The sequence below is a fragment of the Nerophis lumbriciformis genome, linkage group LG21, assembly GCF_033978685.3.
Source record: "Nerophis lumbriciformis linkage group LG21, RoL_Nlum_v2.1, whole genome shotgun sequence".
NCBI classification, from domain to species: Eukaryota; Metazoa; Chordata; class Actinopteri; order Syngnathiformes; family Syngnathidae; genus Nerophis; species Nerophis lumbriciformis.
In genome coordinates, this window is record NC_084568.2 from 10,712,501 (window position 1) to 10,725,664 (window position 13,164).

A 13,164-nucleotide genomic window follows, 5' to 3' on the forward strand; every position below is an offset into this window, starting at 1 on the left:
AAAATGTTAACAATTTTGAGAAATGTTTTCATTCATTTAAATGGGAATATTGGGGAAAAATGGGAATTTTTGAAAATATAGATAATACATACCTGCCAACTTTTGAAATCAGAAAAACCTAGTAGCCAGGGTCCAGGGGCCGCAGGCCCCGGTAGGTCCAGGACAAAGTCCTGGTGGGGGGTTCAGGTTCGCCCCCCGACGCAAAATGATTATTAGCATTCAGACAGGTTAAAATGTTGCTAAAACCATCACTTTTCTATCAGTCACAGTGACTTTTCAAAACAAAAATATTACAGCAAAAATCATATGGGTTGATTGACATGTTTATTCTGTAAGCTAACTTCAATAGTTTGAAATTATTTTGACAGTTAATGCCAGTTATCCTGTCAACCTTTCACAAGACTTCAATTTGTTAATTGAAAGTATAAACAGTATAAACACTTTTTACAGTAAACAAATGGTAAAACAGTACTAAACAATTCCATTAAAAAAAAAATTGGTGTCATTATTAACTTTCTGTCCAAGCTTGTATAATCTACCGGTACTGCCTTGTTCAATTGTAAAAAATATTCTGTGCCTAAAATTCACATTTCTATCACAATTATAAATGATAAATGGGTTCATCAGGACCACATCATCTGCAAATAGCAGTGACCTAATCCTGCAGCCACCAAACCAGATCCCCTCAACGCCCTGACTGCACCTAGAAATTCTGTCCATAAAGGTTATGAACAGAATCGGTGACAAAGGGCAGCCTTGGCGGAGTCCAACCTTCACTGGAAACGTGTCCGACTTACTGCCGGCAATGCGGACCAAGCTCTGACACTGATTATACAGGGAGCGAACTGCCACAATAAGACAGTCCGTTACCCCATACTCTCTGAGCACTCACCACAGGACTTCCCGGGGTACACGGTCGAATGCCTTCTCCAAGTCCAAAAAGCACATGTAGACTGGTTGGGCAAACTCCCATGCACCCTCAAGGACCCTGCCGAGAGTATAGAGCTGGTCCACAGTTCCACGACCAGGACGAAAACCACACTGTTCCTCCTGAATCCGAGGTTCGACTATCCGGCGTAGCCTCCTCTCCAGTACACCTGAATAGACCTTACCGGGAAGGCTGAGGAGTGTGATCCCACGATAGTTGGAACACACCCTCCGGTTCCCCTTCTTAAAGAGAGGAACCACCACCCCGGTCTGCCAATCCAGAGGTACCGCCCCCGATGTCCACGCGATGTTGCAGAGTCTTGTCAACCAAGACAGCCCCACAACATCCAGAGCCTTAAGGAACTCCGGGCGGATCTCATCCACCCCCGGGGCCTTGCCACCGAGGAGCTTTTTAACTACCTCGGCAACCTCAGCCCCAGAAATAGGAGAGCCCACCACAGATTCCCCAGGCCCTGCTTCCTCATAGGAAGACGTGCTGGTAGGATTGAGGAGGTCTTCGAAGAATTCCCTCCACCGATCCACAACATCCGCAGTCGAGGTCAGCAGAGCACCATCCCCACCATACACGGTGTTGACACTGCACTGCTTCCCCTTCCTGAGGCGGCGGATGGTGGTCCAGAATTGCTTCGAAGCCGTCCGGAAGTCTTTTTCCATGGCCTCCCCAAACTCCTCCCATGTCCGAATTTTTGCCTCCGCGACCGCTGAAGCCGCACACCGCTTGGCCTGTCGGTACCTGTCTGCTGCCTCAGGAGTCCCATGAGCCAAAAGAACCCGATAGGACTCCTTCTTCAGCCTGACGGCATCCCTCACCGAAGATCTTGGCTTCCTCCGGCCAAGATCTTCAGCTCTCACTGGATCGGTTCGCAGCCGAGTGTGAAGCGACTGGGATGGGAATCAGCACCTCCAAGTCCGAGTCCATGGTTCTCTCCCGGAAAAGGGTGGAGTGCCATCTCCGGGTTGGGGAGGAGATCTTGCCCCAAGTGGAGGAGTTCAAGTACCTCGGAGTCTTGTTCACGAGTGGGGGAAGAGTGGATCGTGAGATCGACAGGCGGATCGGTGCGGCGTCTTCAGTAATGCGGACGCTGTATCGATCCGTTGTGGTGAAGAAGGAGCTGAGCCGGAAGGCAAAGCTCTCGATTTACCGGTCGATCTACGTTCCCATCCTCACCTATGGTCATGAGCTTTGGGTTATGACCGAAAGGACAAGATCACGGGTACAAGCGGCCGAAATGAGTTTCCTCCGCCGGGTGGCGGGGCTCTCCCTTAGAGATAGGGTGAGAAGCTCTGCCATCCGGGAGGAGCTCAAAGTAAAGCCGCTGGTCCTCCACATCGAGAGGAGCCAGATGAGGTGGTTCGGGCATCTGGTCAGGATGCCACCCGAACGCCTCCCTAGGGAGGTGTTTAGGGCACGTCCGACCGGTAGGAGGCCGCGGGGAAGACCCAGGACACGTTGGGAAGACTATGTTTCCCGGCTGGCCTGGGAACGCCTCGGTGTCCCACAGGAAGAGCTGGACGAAGTGGCTGGGGAGAGGGAAGTCTGGGCTTCCCTGCTTAGGCTGCTGCCCCCGCGACCCGACCTCGGATAAGCGGAAGAAGATGGATGGATGGATGGATGGATGTTTTTAATTAATGAAAAACCGTATTTTTTATCACTGCAACCGTAACCCGGAATAGGTTGATGAAAACCGTACTAATTACGGGAAAACCGGAGTAGTTGGCAGGTATGATAATAGCACAATTGTTGTAGGTGATATGAATGGAAAAATTCCAACACCAACACAAACGGTTGAAAAATGTTGACGTAGTAATAGTTTAAATTTGGGGAAAATCTGCAATTTGTATGAAAAAAACCCAAAAATGGGAATATTGGGGAAAACATTGAGAGAAGGACTTCAAAAAGGGCGCCATGGAGACTGGACCAACACTTGTTTACTGTGCACGCTTGTTCAGCACACACTTCCAACTTGCCAAACAGGTTTTCACGGGCGCCTGGCGGCGAGATGGTAATGGTGTTGATCTCCGTTAACACGAGGTTCCAACGCTCCGCTGCAGGCGTGTCAGGACAGGAACACCTGTCAGGACATACGCGAGGCTCCGCCCTCCGTGGCGGCGTGGGAGCGAGGGCACGGGGGCGCTCGCAGCTGCGGGCCCCGGCCTGTCCGGGTCGTGACAAAGTCCGCTTTGTGGCGACGCTGGCGAGCTGGGGAACAAGCGCGGCATTCAGCAGGGACGCGCAGACGCGGTGGACTGCTGCTGGTGACGACGGCGGCTGCAAGTGCAGGAATTTGACTCCATGTTGGAACACTCTTGGAATGTGATTTGCTAAAATACATGACTGATTGTTAGCGCGGGTGAGGGCTAACCACCTAGCGTCCAAGCTACTGGGGAAGACGTTACTCTGCACACGTCATTAGCAGTGTCAGGATAATGACTTCCAAAAAGTAATCAATATATTCCAGAAAAAGTACCGTAAATTCTGGACTTTAAGCCGCTACGTTTTTCCTACACTTTGAACCCTGCGGCTTATTAGACGCAGCAGCTAATTTATGGATTTTTCTTCGTTGAAAGCCATAATAAAACAGTTTTAAAAAGAAACAAACAAACAAAAACAGAGAGTGTGTTTTGTTTGCGCTACGGCGCCTTCTTCTGGACGAGTTCGCTCACTGCAGGTGCAGCAGTGTCTTTCCATCTAGTGCTTTCAACAACCAGAAGTGGAGTGCCGTTCCGTCCATAGCTTATACTCGTATGGACTCTTCATTCATCACTCCAAGCAACGTTTGTAAGTTTTACAACATAACTAAAACAATTCTTACTTACTAAACCGTCCCAAGTGTGACATCAGTAGGATAGTTTTCATGCATATTTGTACATGCTGTCGTAATGTAATCAAGCTAGCATAAGCTAATATGCAAACACATTTACGAGTGTCTGTGTTAGTATTATTAACTTACTATGGCATTCTTTTTATATTGTTTCAGCTTCACAAATTCCTCAGTAAATTCACCAAAACGTCATTTAGCTGATTGGAAAGCTTGCTTCCGCAGCTAGTGGGCCCAGGACGATGACTTCGGTTTTGTTTGATCAGCCGTTTTACTGCTGCGTTACAGACACTGTTTGGAAACAATTAAGGTATAGATAATAGTATCATAAACATTTACAAAATATTTCTGTGTAAATAACTCATTTAACAACGTATATATCTCTGGCTTATATTCCGGTGCGGCTAAGATATGAAAAAAGAATCTATTCTTCTAATATTTAGTGGGTGCGACGTTTATACGGTGTGCTTTATGGTCCAGAAAATGTGGTAATTTAATTACTAAGAGAATCCTTCTTCATTAATAACTACAAGTGAATGCAATCAAATATCTGGTGTATGCAGTTAAGTGATGTTTCATGAGAGAAGAGTGCGTGATTAGCTGCACGATTAATTGAGATTGACGTTTTAATTAGTGCGATAACGTAACCGCAAGAGGCAAACGTTTTTAGGGTTTTTTTCCGCCGTCACCGACATTTGAGTGACAGACATGTCGTCCGATCACAATTGGTGAACCTTACGTTTGTTCGCCTCTCGCTTCAAACACGGAGAAAGAGGTCTCACTCTGTGCATCGCTGCTCGCTTTACACACACAAGAAGCATGGACAGAGAGCCTGGCGACAAAAATTCGGAGGAAGAAAATAAGATTTCAAAAGCCAGATGCCACGTTGTGGTAATATATCAGCTTCAAATCAGATGGGCAATACGAGCCCATCAACATGGACGAACGAGCAAGAATGCCGTGAATGACAACAGCAGCAAAAAAAGGCAACTCAACCTAGTTTTTCCAACTAGGAAAAAGAAGCACTTTTAGATGTTCAATTTTTATTTAGGTAAAATTTTGTATTTGTATGTATTAAATACAAAAATTACAAATCGAATCGCAATTTTAGAGAGAAAAATTAGGTTTTCAAGGTCTGGCTTGTCTTGGGCACTTGCTAGCCGCGCCGGCTGCAAGTCAAAGAAGGAGTGCACCGTGTTTGTTTGGACATATCAACATAGCACACACACACAAGCCACGTCCCTTTTTTCATGTGCCACTCGCCCGCGGGACGAGCGTTACGAGGTGTGTCACGTTGTTTAGTTCCCCTTTCTGGCCGGAATGTTTGCATAAAAAGGTGTTCCTCCTGGGTCGCCCAGATTGTTGACACGTCTCACGCGAAACGATGCTTACGCAAAAGAGCAAGCGAGCACGTGCTCTCTGACACAACGGTTCATGCACTAATTCTTTCATTATCAAATGAGCTCCTACAGAAAGTGCTGTGTTGAAAATGTACAAGTTTATTAAATATTGTTTCTCATAAAAGAGACTCCATTTGTTTATTATACTTCTGTACACTGTAGTAGAACTACTACTTTTGGTGCTATTTTATTGAATTTGCAATATTTGTGTGTCTTTACTAGGGCTGTGAATCTTTGGGCACCACATGATTCAATTATCGGGGGTAATGATTCGATTCAGAATCGATTCTCTATTAAAAAGTTGTACTTATTTAATAACATTGGGTGCCAGTTCTATGATTAACTACATTCCTCCATAAAATAGATAAACAGCTCTGATAAATTTCTGTATTACTCAAAAGAAAACTGGTTTTGTTTAATAAAATTCTACTCAAACATTTAATAAAGTCAAAAACAAAAAAGAAAACAAGAGAAGTATCCAACACTTCTCTTTCCTAAAGTAAATCTGTACAGCAGATATGATCATCTACATCAGTGGTTCTTAACCTGGGTTCGATCGAACCCTAGGGGTTCGGTGAGTCGGCCTCAGGGGTTCCGCCACGGAGGTAAAGACACATCCGACTTATCGTGTAAATAAAAACTTCTCCCCATCAGCGTATTATGGATACCCCCAAACAATGTTCCCTCTAATTTTCCATCTGATTTGCAGGGTGTTTGATTGATCGATTGAAAATTTTACTAGCAGATTGCAAAGAAAGAGAATACACAGTACAGTACATATTCTGTACAATTGACCACTAAATGGTAACACCCGAATAAGTTTTTCAACTTGTTTAAGTCGGGGTCCACGTTAATCAATTAATGGTAATGTGTGTAATTTGTTTTGAGTTTGTGCACTGTGTTGGTTTTGTTCTTTGAACAAGGTGATGTTCATGCACGGTTCATTTTGTGCACCAGTAAAAAAAAAAAAAAAAGACTTTTTCTTGAATTTGAAAAAAAAAATAACATTTTATTTTTCACTGAAGAAGGGTTCGGTGAATGCGCATATGAAACTGGTGGGTTTCGGTACCTCCAACAAGGTTAAAAACCACTGATCTACATCAACAATATGATTTTTCTGAGTGGTTCGGCAGGACAGATTTAAAAAACAAAAAACAAAAAAAACAAAACGATTTTTGATTTATTTATTTTTTTAATCGATTAGTTAGAAATACGAATCGCGATGCATCCAATTTTTTTTTTCCTGAAACCCCTAATTTTTATTGTGAAGCAAAAATGGCTATACTATAAAGAGTTATAAAATGACTCTTTATATTGACATATCTTGTTTAATTTTACCACTCCAGAATTTGTATATTTTTGAAACTATTTTGTTGTCTTTCTTAGTTTATTTAGTCACAATAAAAATAATTCAAATACATAAATAAGACAAGTGGTAAAAAAAAAAAAAAAAAAAAGATCAGTAAAATATAATATATAATCAAACAAATAAACATAAAATATGTCAAATTAAAGGTGAAAGTGAGAATTGGTAACGTCCTTTTCGATACGAAAATGGCCGTCGTTTAAAGTGTTTATGAGGATTGTTCTTCTTTGTAAACACTTTGAGTTTAAACACTTTCTTAAAGGCCTACTGAAATGCGATTTTCTTATTTAAACGGGGATAGCAGGTCCATTCTATGTGTCGTACTTGATCATTTCGCGATATTGCCATATTTTTGTTGAAAGGATTTAGTAGAGAACATCGACGATAAAGTTCGCAACTTTTGGTCACTGATAAAAAAGCCCTGCCTGTACCGGAAGTAGCAGACGAGTAGCGTGACGTCACAGGTTGTGGAGCTCCTCACATCTGCACATTGTTTACAATCATGGCCACCAGCAGCGAGAGCGATTCGGACCGAGAAAGCGACGATTTCCCCATTAATTTGAGCGAGGATGAAAGATTCGTGGATGAGGAAAGTGAGAGTGAAGGACTAGAGGGCAGTGGGAGCGATTCAGATAGGGAAGATGCTGTGAGAGGCGGGTGGGACCTGATATTCAGCTGGGAATGACTAAAACAGTAAATAAACACAAGACATATATATACTCCATTAGCCACAACACAACCAGGCTTATATTTAATATGCCACAAATTAATCCCACATAACAAACACCTCCCCCCCCCCCCCATCCATATAACCCGCCAATACAACTCAAACACCTGCACAACACACTCAATCCCACAGCCCAAAGTACCGTTCACCTCCCCAAAGTTCATACAGCACATATATTTCCCCAAAGTCCCCAAAGTTACGTACGTGACATGCACATAGCAGCACGCACGTACGGGCAAGCGATCAAATGTTTGGAAGCCGCAGCTGCATGCGTACTCACGGTACCGTGTCTGCGCATCCAATTCAAAGTCCTCCTGGTAAGAGTCTCTGTTGTCCCAGTTCTTAACAGGCCAATGGTAAAGCTTGACTGTCATCTTCCGGGAATGTAAACAACGACTGTGTTTGTGTTGCTGCAGTCGGCCGCAATACACCGCTTCCCACCTACAGCTTTCTTATTTGCTGTCTCCATTGTTCATTGAACAAATTGCAAAAGATTCACCAACACAGATGTCCAGAATACTGTGGAATTTTGCGATGAAAACAGACGACTTAATAGCTGGCCACCATGCTGTCCCAAAATGTCCTCTATAATCCGTGACGTCACGCGCTGACGTCATCATACCGAGACGTTTTCAGCAGGATATTTCGCGCGAAATTTAAAATTGCACTTTAGTAAGCTAACCCGGCCGTATTGGCATGTGTTGCAATGTTAAGATTTCATCATTGACATATAAACTATCAGACTGCGTGGTCAGTAGTAGTGGGTTTCAGTAGGCCTTTAAAGTGGATCATATATTAGTACGTTGTTTATTAATCCATTCCATAATTGAATTCCACATACTGACATACTAAATGTTTTAAGTGTTGTACGTGCATAGAAAGGTTTTAAAAAATGTTTTTCTCCTAGGTTATATCCAAGCAGACACAATACAATAAAACAGCGTTGAGAACTTGTTGAATTAGGTCCTGACGTTGAGCAACTCAAACATAACGCTTTTTGACGATGTTTAATCAATGTCAATTCGACCATTGAATTTTGGTCATTTTCCCAACGATTATCCTACAACACAATTACAACGTTGAAACAACATGCCTTTTGACGACGTTTATTCAATGTTGGGCTCTGACGTTGATTTGGCCATTGAAATTCAAACTTAACGTTGAAACAACATGCTTTTTGACAACGTTTATTCAATGTTGGGTTCTGACGTCAATTTGACCATTGAAATTTGGTCATTTTCCAACTAATATTCTACAACTCAAACTTAATGTTGAAACAAAGGGACGGCGTGGCGCAGTGGAAGAATGGCCGTGCGCGACCCGAGGGTCCCTGGTTCAATCCCCACCTAGTACCAACCTCGTCATGTCCGTTGTGTCCTGAGCAAGACACTTCACCCTTGCTCCTGATGGGTGCTGGTTAGCGCCTTGCATGGCAGCTCCCTCTATCAGTGTGTGAATGTGTGTGTGAATGGGTAAATGTGGAAGTAGTGTCAAAGCACTTTGAGTACCTTGAAGGTAGAAAAGCGCTATACAAGTATAACCCATTTATCATTTATAACATGCTTTTTGACGACGTTTATTCAATGTTGGGTTCTGATGTCAATTTGACCATTGAAATTTGGTAATTTCCCAACTAATATTCTACAACTCAAACTTAACGTTGAAACAACAAGCTTTTTGACAACGTTTAATCAATGTTGGGTTCTGACGTCAATTTGACTATTGAAATGTGGTTATTTCCTAACTAATATTCTACAACTCAAATTTAACGTTGAAACAACATGCTTCTTGATGACGTTTATTCAATGTTGGGTTCTGGTGTTGATTTGATCATTGAAGTTTGGTCATTTCCCAACTAATATTCTACACCTCAAACTTAACGTTGAAACAACATGCTTTTTGACAACGTTTATTCAATGTTGGGTTCTGACATTGAATTTTGGTAATTTCCCAACTGACAGCGTGGATCCAATGTTAGCCATCAACTCAATTTACAAATACAACTATTTTTGCAACGATGTTTAGAAGTCAGTTTTAGTATGTATGATCAACGTTGTATCAATGTCTTTTGCCGGCTGGGATTTCTCCTTTTGCTGAGAAGAATTGTTGTACATTCTTGGGTAGCAGGTTATAGTTTGCTTTGTGCATACTTTTAGATGATTGCAAACACACAAAATCATTCAATTTCAATATTTTTGATTCAATAAATACATAATTCTTATGTTTTCTATACCAAACATTATGTATTATTCCAACTGATTTTTTTGGTAACAAACTTAGTGACTGAAGTTTACTTTTGTAATTATTTCCCCATTTTTCTGTGCAACAACTCAGATATTTTAACACTGCATGGCATCTGAGTTAGTGAAAGTTAATTCTAGATTGTAAATCATGCCTCTCACATGGATAGTAGACAATGTCAACTTTGACATCCAATTTAGACCCGCAGATGGAGGAAAGAGATGAATTGTTCATGTAAAGGGGAAGATATCATCATCCTAACAGTCTTTATCCCAGTGAGAGCAGACATTGTACAGTAAGTGCTTGGTTTTTTTCTTTCATGTTTGTATATCTTGTTTAGCACTTAGCAATACTGCTACATGATGCTTAGTCTTTCAATAAAGCTGCATCTGTTCAGCACACAGCTTATAAAACTTGTAGATCTAAGGAGGATCCTTATATTCAGGATCAGAAATAGAAGTTTATTGATCATCATGTTTCCCAAAGTAGTATTTGTTCTCTCATCAAGTCTGCCATGATTAGTAGTGTTGTTGTTGAAGAAAAAATCGAAAATTGTGATGCGTCTTTGAAGTTAATACGCCGCCGTATGCTTAAAATTATCAAAATATGTAAATATTACATGTTATTATGAATGTTACTACATTACATATACACTTACAGCATGTATATAAAACATTGATGGATGTTTTGTATGTTTTTAGAACATTTTATAAAACAACTTCCAATTAGCTCCATTGTGAGCTGACTCTTGCTAGTGTTTATTCACGATTTAGAATGCATAAAAAAGGAAAAATGTGGATCATCATGTTTCCGAAAGTAGTATTTGTTGTCTCTCATCAAGTCTGCCATGATTAGTAGTGTTGTTGAAGGAAAAAATAGAAAATTGTGATGCGTCTGTGAAGTTAATACGCCGCCGTATGCTTAAAATGATCAAAATATGTAAATATTACGTGTTATTATGAATGTTACTACATTACATATACACTTACAGCATGCATATAAAACATTGATGGATTTTTGTATGTTTTTAGAACACTTTATAAAACAACTTCCAATTAGCTCCATTGTGAGCTGACTCTCGCTAGTGTTTATTCACGATTTAGAATGCATAAAAAAGGAAAAATGTGGATCATCATGTTTCCGAAAGTAGTATTTGTTGTCTCTCATCAAGTCTGCCATGATTAGTAGTGTTGTTGAAGAAAAAAATAGAAAATTGTGATGCGTCTGTGAAGTTAATACGCCGCCGTATGCTTAAAATTATCAAAATATGTAAATATTACGTGTTATTATGAATGTTACTACATTACATATACACTTACAGCATGCATATAAAACATTGATGGATTTTTGTATGTTTTTAGAACACTTTATAAAACAACTTCCAATTAGCTCCATTGTGAGCTGACTCTCGCTAGTGTTTATTCACAATTTAGAATGTATAAAAAAGGAAAAACTTGTTTTTTTTATGTCCCATGATTAGTAGTGTTGTTGTTAATGAAGGAAAAAGTGATCGTTGTGATGAGTCTGCGAAATTAATACGCCGCCGTATGCTTAAAATGATCAAAATATATAAATATTACATAAACACTTACAGCATGTATACAAAAATATTGATGGATGTTTGTATGTTCTTAGAACACTTTATAAAACAACTTCCAATTAGCTCCACTGTGAGCTGACTCTTGCTAGTGTATATTCACGATTTAGAATGCATAAAAAATGTGCAATGATTAGTAGTGCTGTTGAAGGAAAAAGTGATCATTGTGATGAGTCTGTGAAATTAATACGATGATGATAAAAATATGTAAATATTACGTTGTTACTACTTTTGCTAGTATTTATTTACGATTTAGAATGCATAAAAAAGAAAAACGTGTTCTTGTTTTACATAAGGATTGTGAATGATTGGCGAAATACAAAAAAAAGTGCAGTTCTCTTTAAAAAAAAAAAAATTGTTGATGTTTTTACATTTGTAAGAAAGAAGCACATGACTTGTGTTTGTTTACACTGAGAATGTAAAACAGTCATGTAAAACTAATGCTTAATCACTAAGTGATTAATCAGGGCAGCTGTGGGATATGAGTCCACACTCTCCTCCCCAAAATTGACCGTGGGGTTTTTAACGGCGTGGAAAAAGAAAACGATGTAAACTGAGAAGAGGAAAAAAGGTTACATTTTGACGTTTTAAACAGGATTTTCAGTCAAAACAATATGGTAGTCACACGGAGACCATTTAAGTGACGGTTCCTCGAAGCACACGCGTGTTTCTTTACCACTCCCTCTCTACACTTGTCAAGAAAGTAGCCCCTTTAGGTCCACGATAAAAGTATAAATATAAAACGAGGATAATTTAAGATAAATTACAATCATTTTGTCATTTGTCCTCGCACGCGCCTTTTGACACGAGACTTCCAGGTTCACTCACCGCGGCTGTCGGCCATCACCTCCTGCGTTAATTAAAAAAAAAAAAAAACAGTTCAAAATCCTTCTTTCCGTCTTTTATCCTCCTCTTTACTCGGCTTTCCTCCTATTTCCGCGATGTTGGTGAGTCCGTCCTCCACTTTTCTGCTACTCCGTGTCGCGTCTCCCCTCCGTGCTCCCCCAGCCCCACTTGGTCAGCCAATGGGGAAGCGCGCTGGCCACTCACGTGACCGCCAGGACCAGCCGCGGTCGCCGCGGCGACAACACGGGAGCCACGTGCGCGCTCCCGTCACAACAACAGGAGCGTGGAGGTGCGCGCGCGCCTTCATGGAATTCCTGGAGCGCTGCTGGGACTTGTTCTTCGGAATGCCGGACATGACGTCACCACAAATAACGGTCAACTTGTTATGTAACAATAGTGTGACAGCCATACCGCCATAAGAGTCCAAAGTTGTTGGCACATTAAGTAAGCTAAAATTATTTTTATTTTATTTCACTTTTTTTTTAAAGGGGAACTGCACTATTTTTATTCCTTTTGTAAAACAAGAACACATACCGTATTTTCCGCACTATTAGCCGCACCTAAAAACCACAAATTTACTCAAAAGCTGACAGTGCGGCTTATAACCCGGTGCGCTTTATATATGGATTAATATTAAGATTCATTTTCATAAAGTTTCGGTCTCGCAACTACGGTAAACAGCCGCCATCTTTTTTCCCCGTAGAAGAGGAAGTGCTTCTTCTTCTACGCAAGCAACCGCCAAGGTAAGCACCCGCCCCCATAGAACAGGAAGCGCTTCTTCTTCTACTGTAAGCAACCACCCGCCCGCGTAGAAGAAGAAGAAGAAGCGCGCGGATATTACGTTTCATTTCCTTTGTGTGTTTACATCTGTAAAGACCACAAAATGGCTCCTACTAAGCGACAGGTTTCCGGTTCATGAAAAGATGCAATCTCTCCATCCGCACACGGACTACTATTTCACAGCAACTGCCTAAAGACTTTCAAGAAAAGCTGGCTACTTTCCGTGCATATTGTAAAAACAAGATAGCTGAAAAAAAGATCCGGCCAGAGAACATTATCAACATGGACGAGGTTCCACTGACTTTTGATATTCCTGTGAACCGCACTGTGGATACAACGGGAGCACGTACGGTGAATATTCGCACCACAGGGAATGAGAAGTCATCCTTCACTGTGGTTCTAGCTTGCCATGCTAATGGCCAGAAACTTCCACCCATGGT

The 13,164-nt window shown here is 41.4% G+C and overlaps 1 protein-coding gene across 2 annotated transcripts in view; it reads right to left on the reverse strand.

Moving 5' to 3' along the window:
- Nucleotides 1-12,176, reverse strand: part of paqr6 (progestin and adipoQ receptor family member VI) — a 67,305-nt gene extending 55,129 nt beyond the window's left edge. The window contains exon 1 of one of the 2 annotated variants that reach the window (XM_061983103.2): nt 11,927-12,176. In XM_061983103.2, coding sequence (XP_061839087.1) covers nt 11,927-11,942 — 16 coding nt within the window. In that variant the 5' untranslated portion in view covers nt 11,943-12,176. The remainder of the gene's footprint in view (nt 1-11,926) is intronic. The other variant, XM_061983102.2, reaches the window with a different exon arrangement.
- Nucleotides 12,177-13,164: the final 988 nt, after the last annotated feature.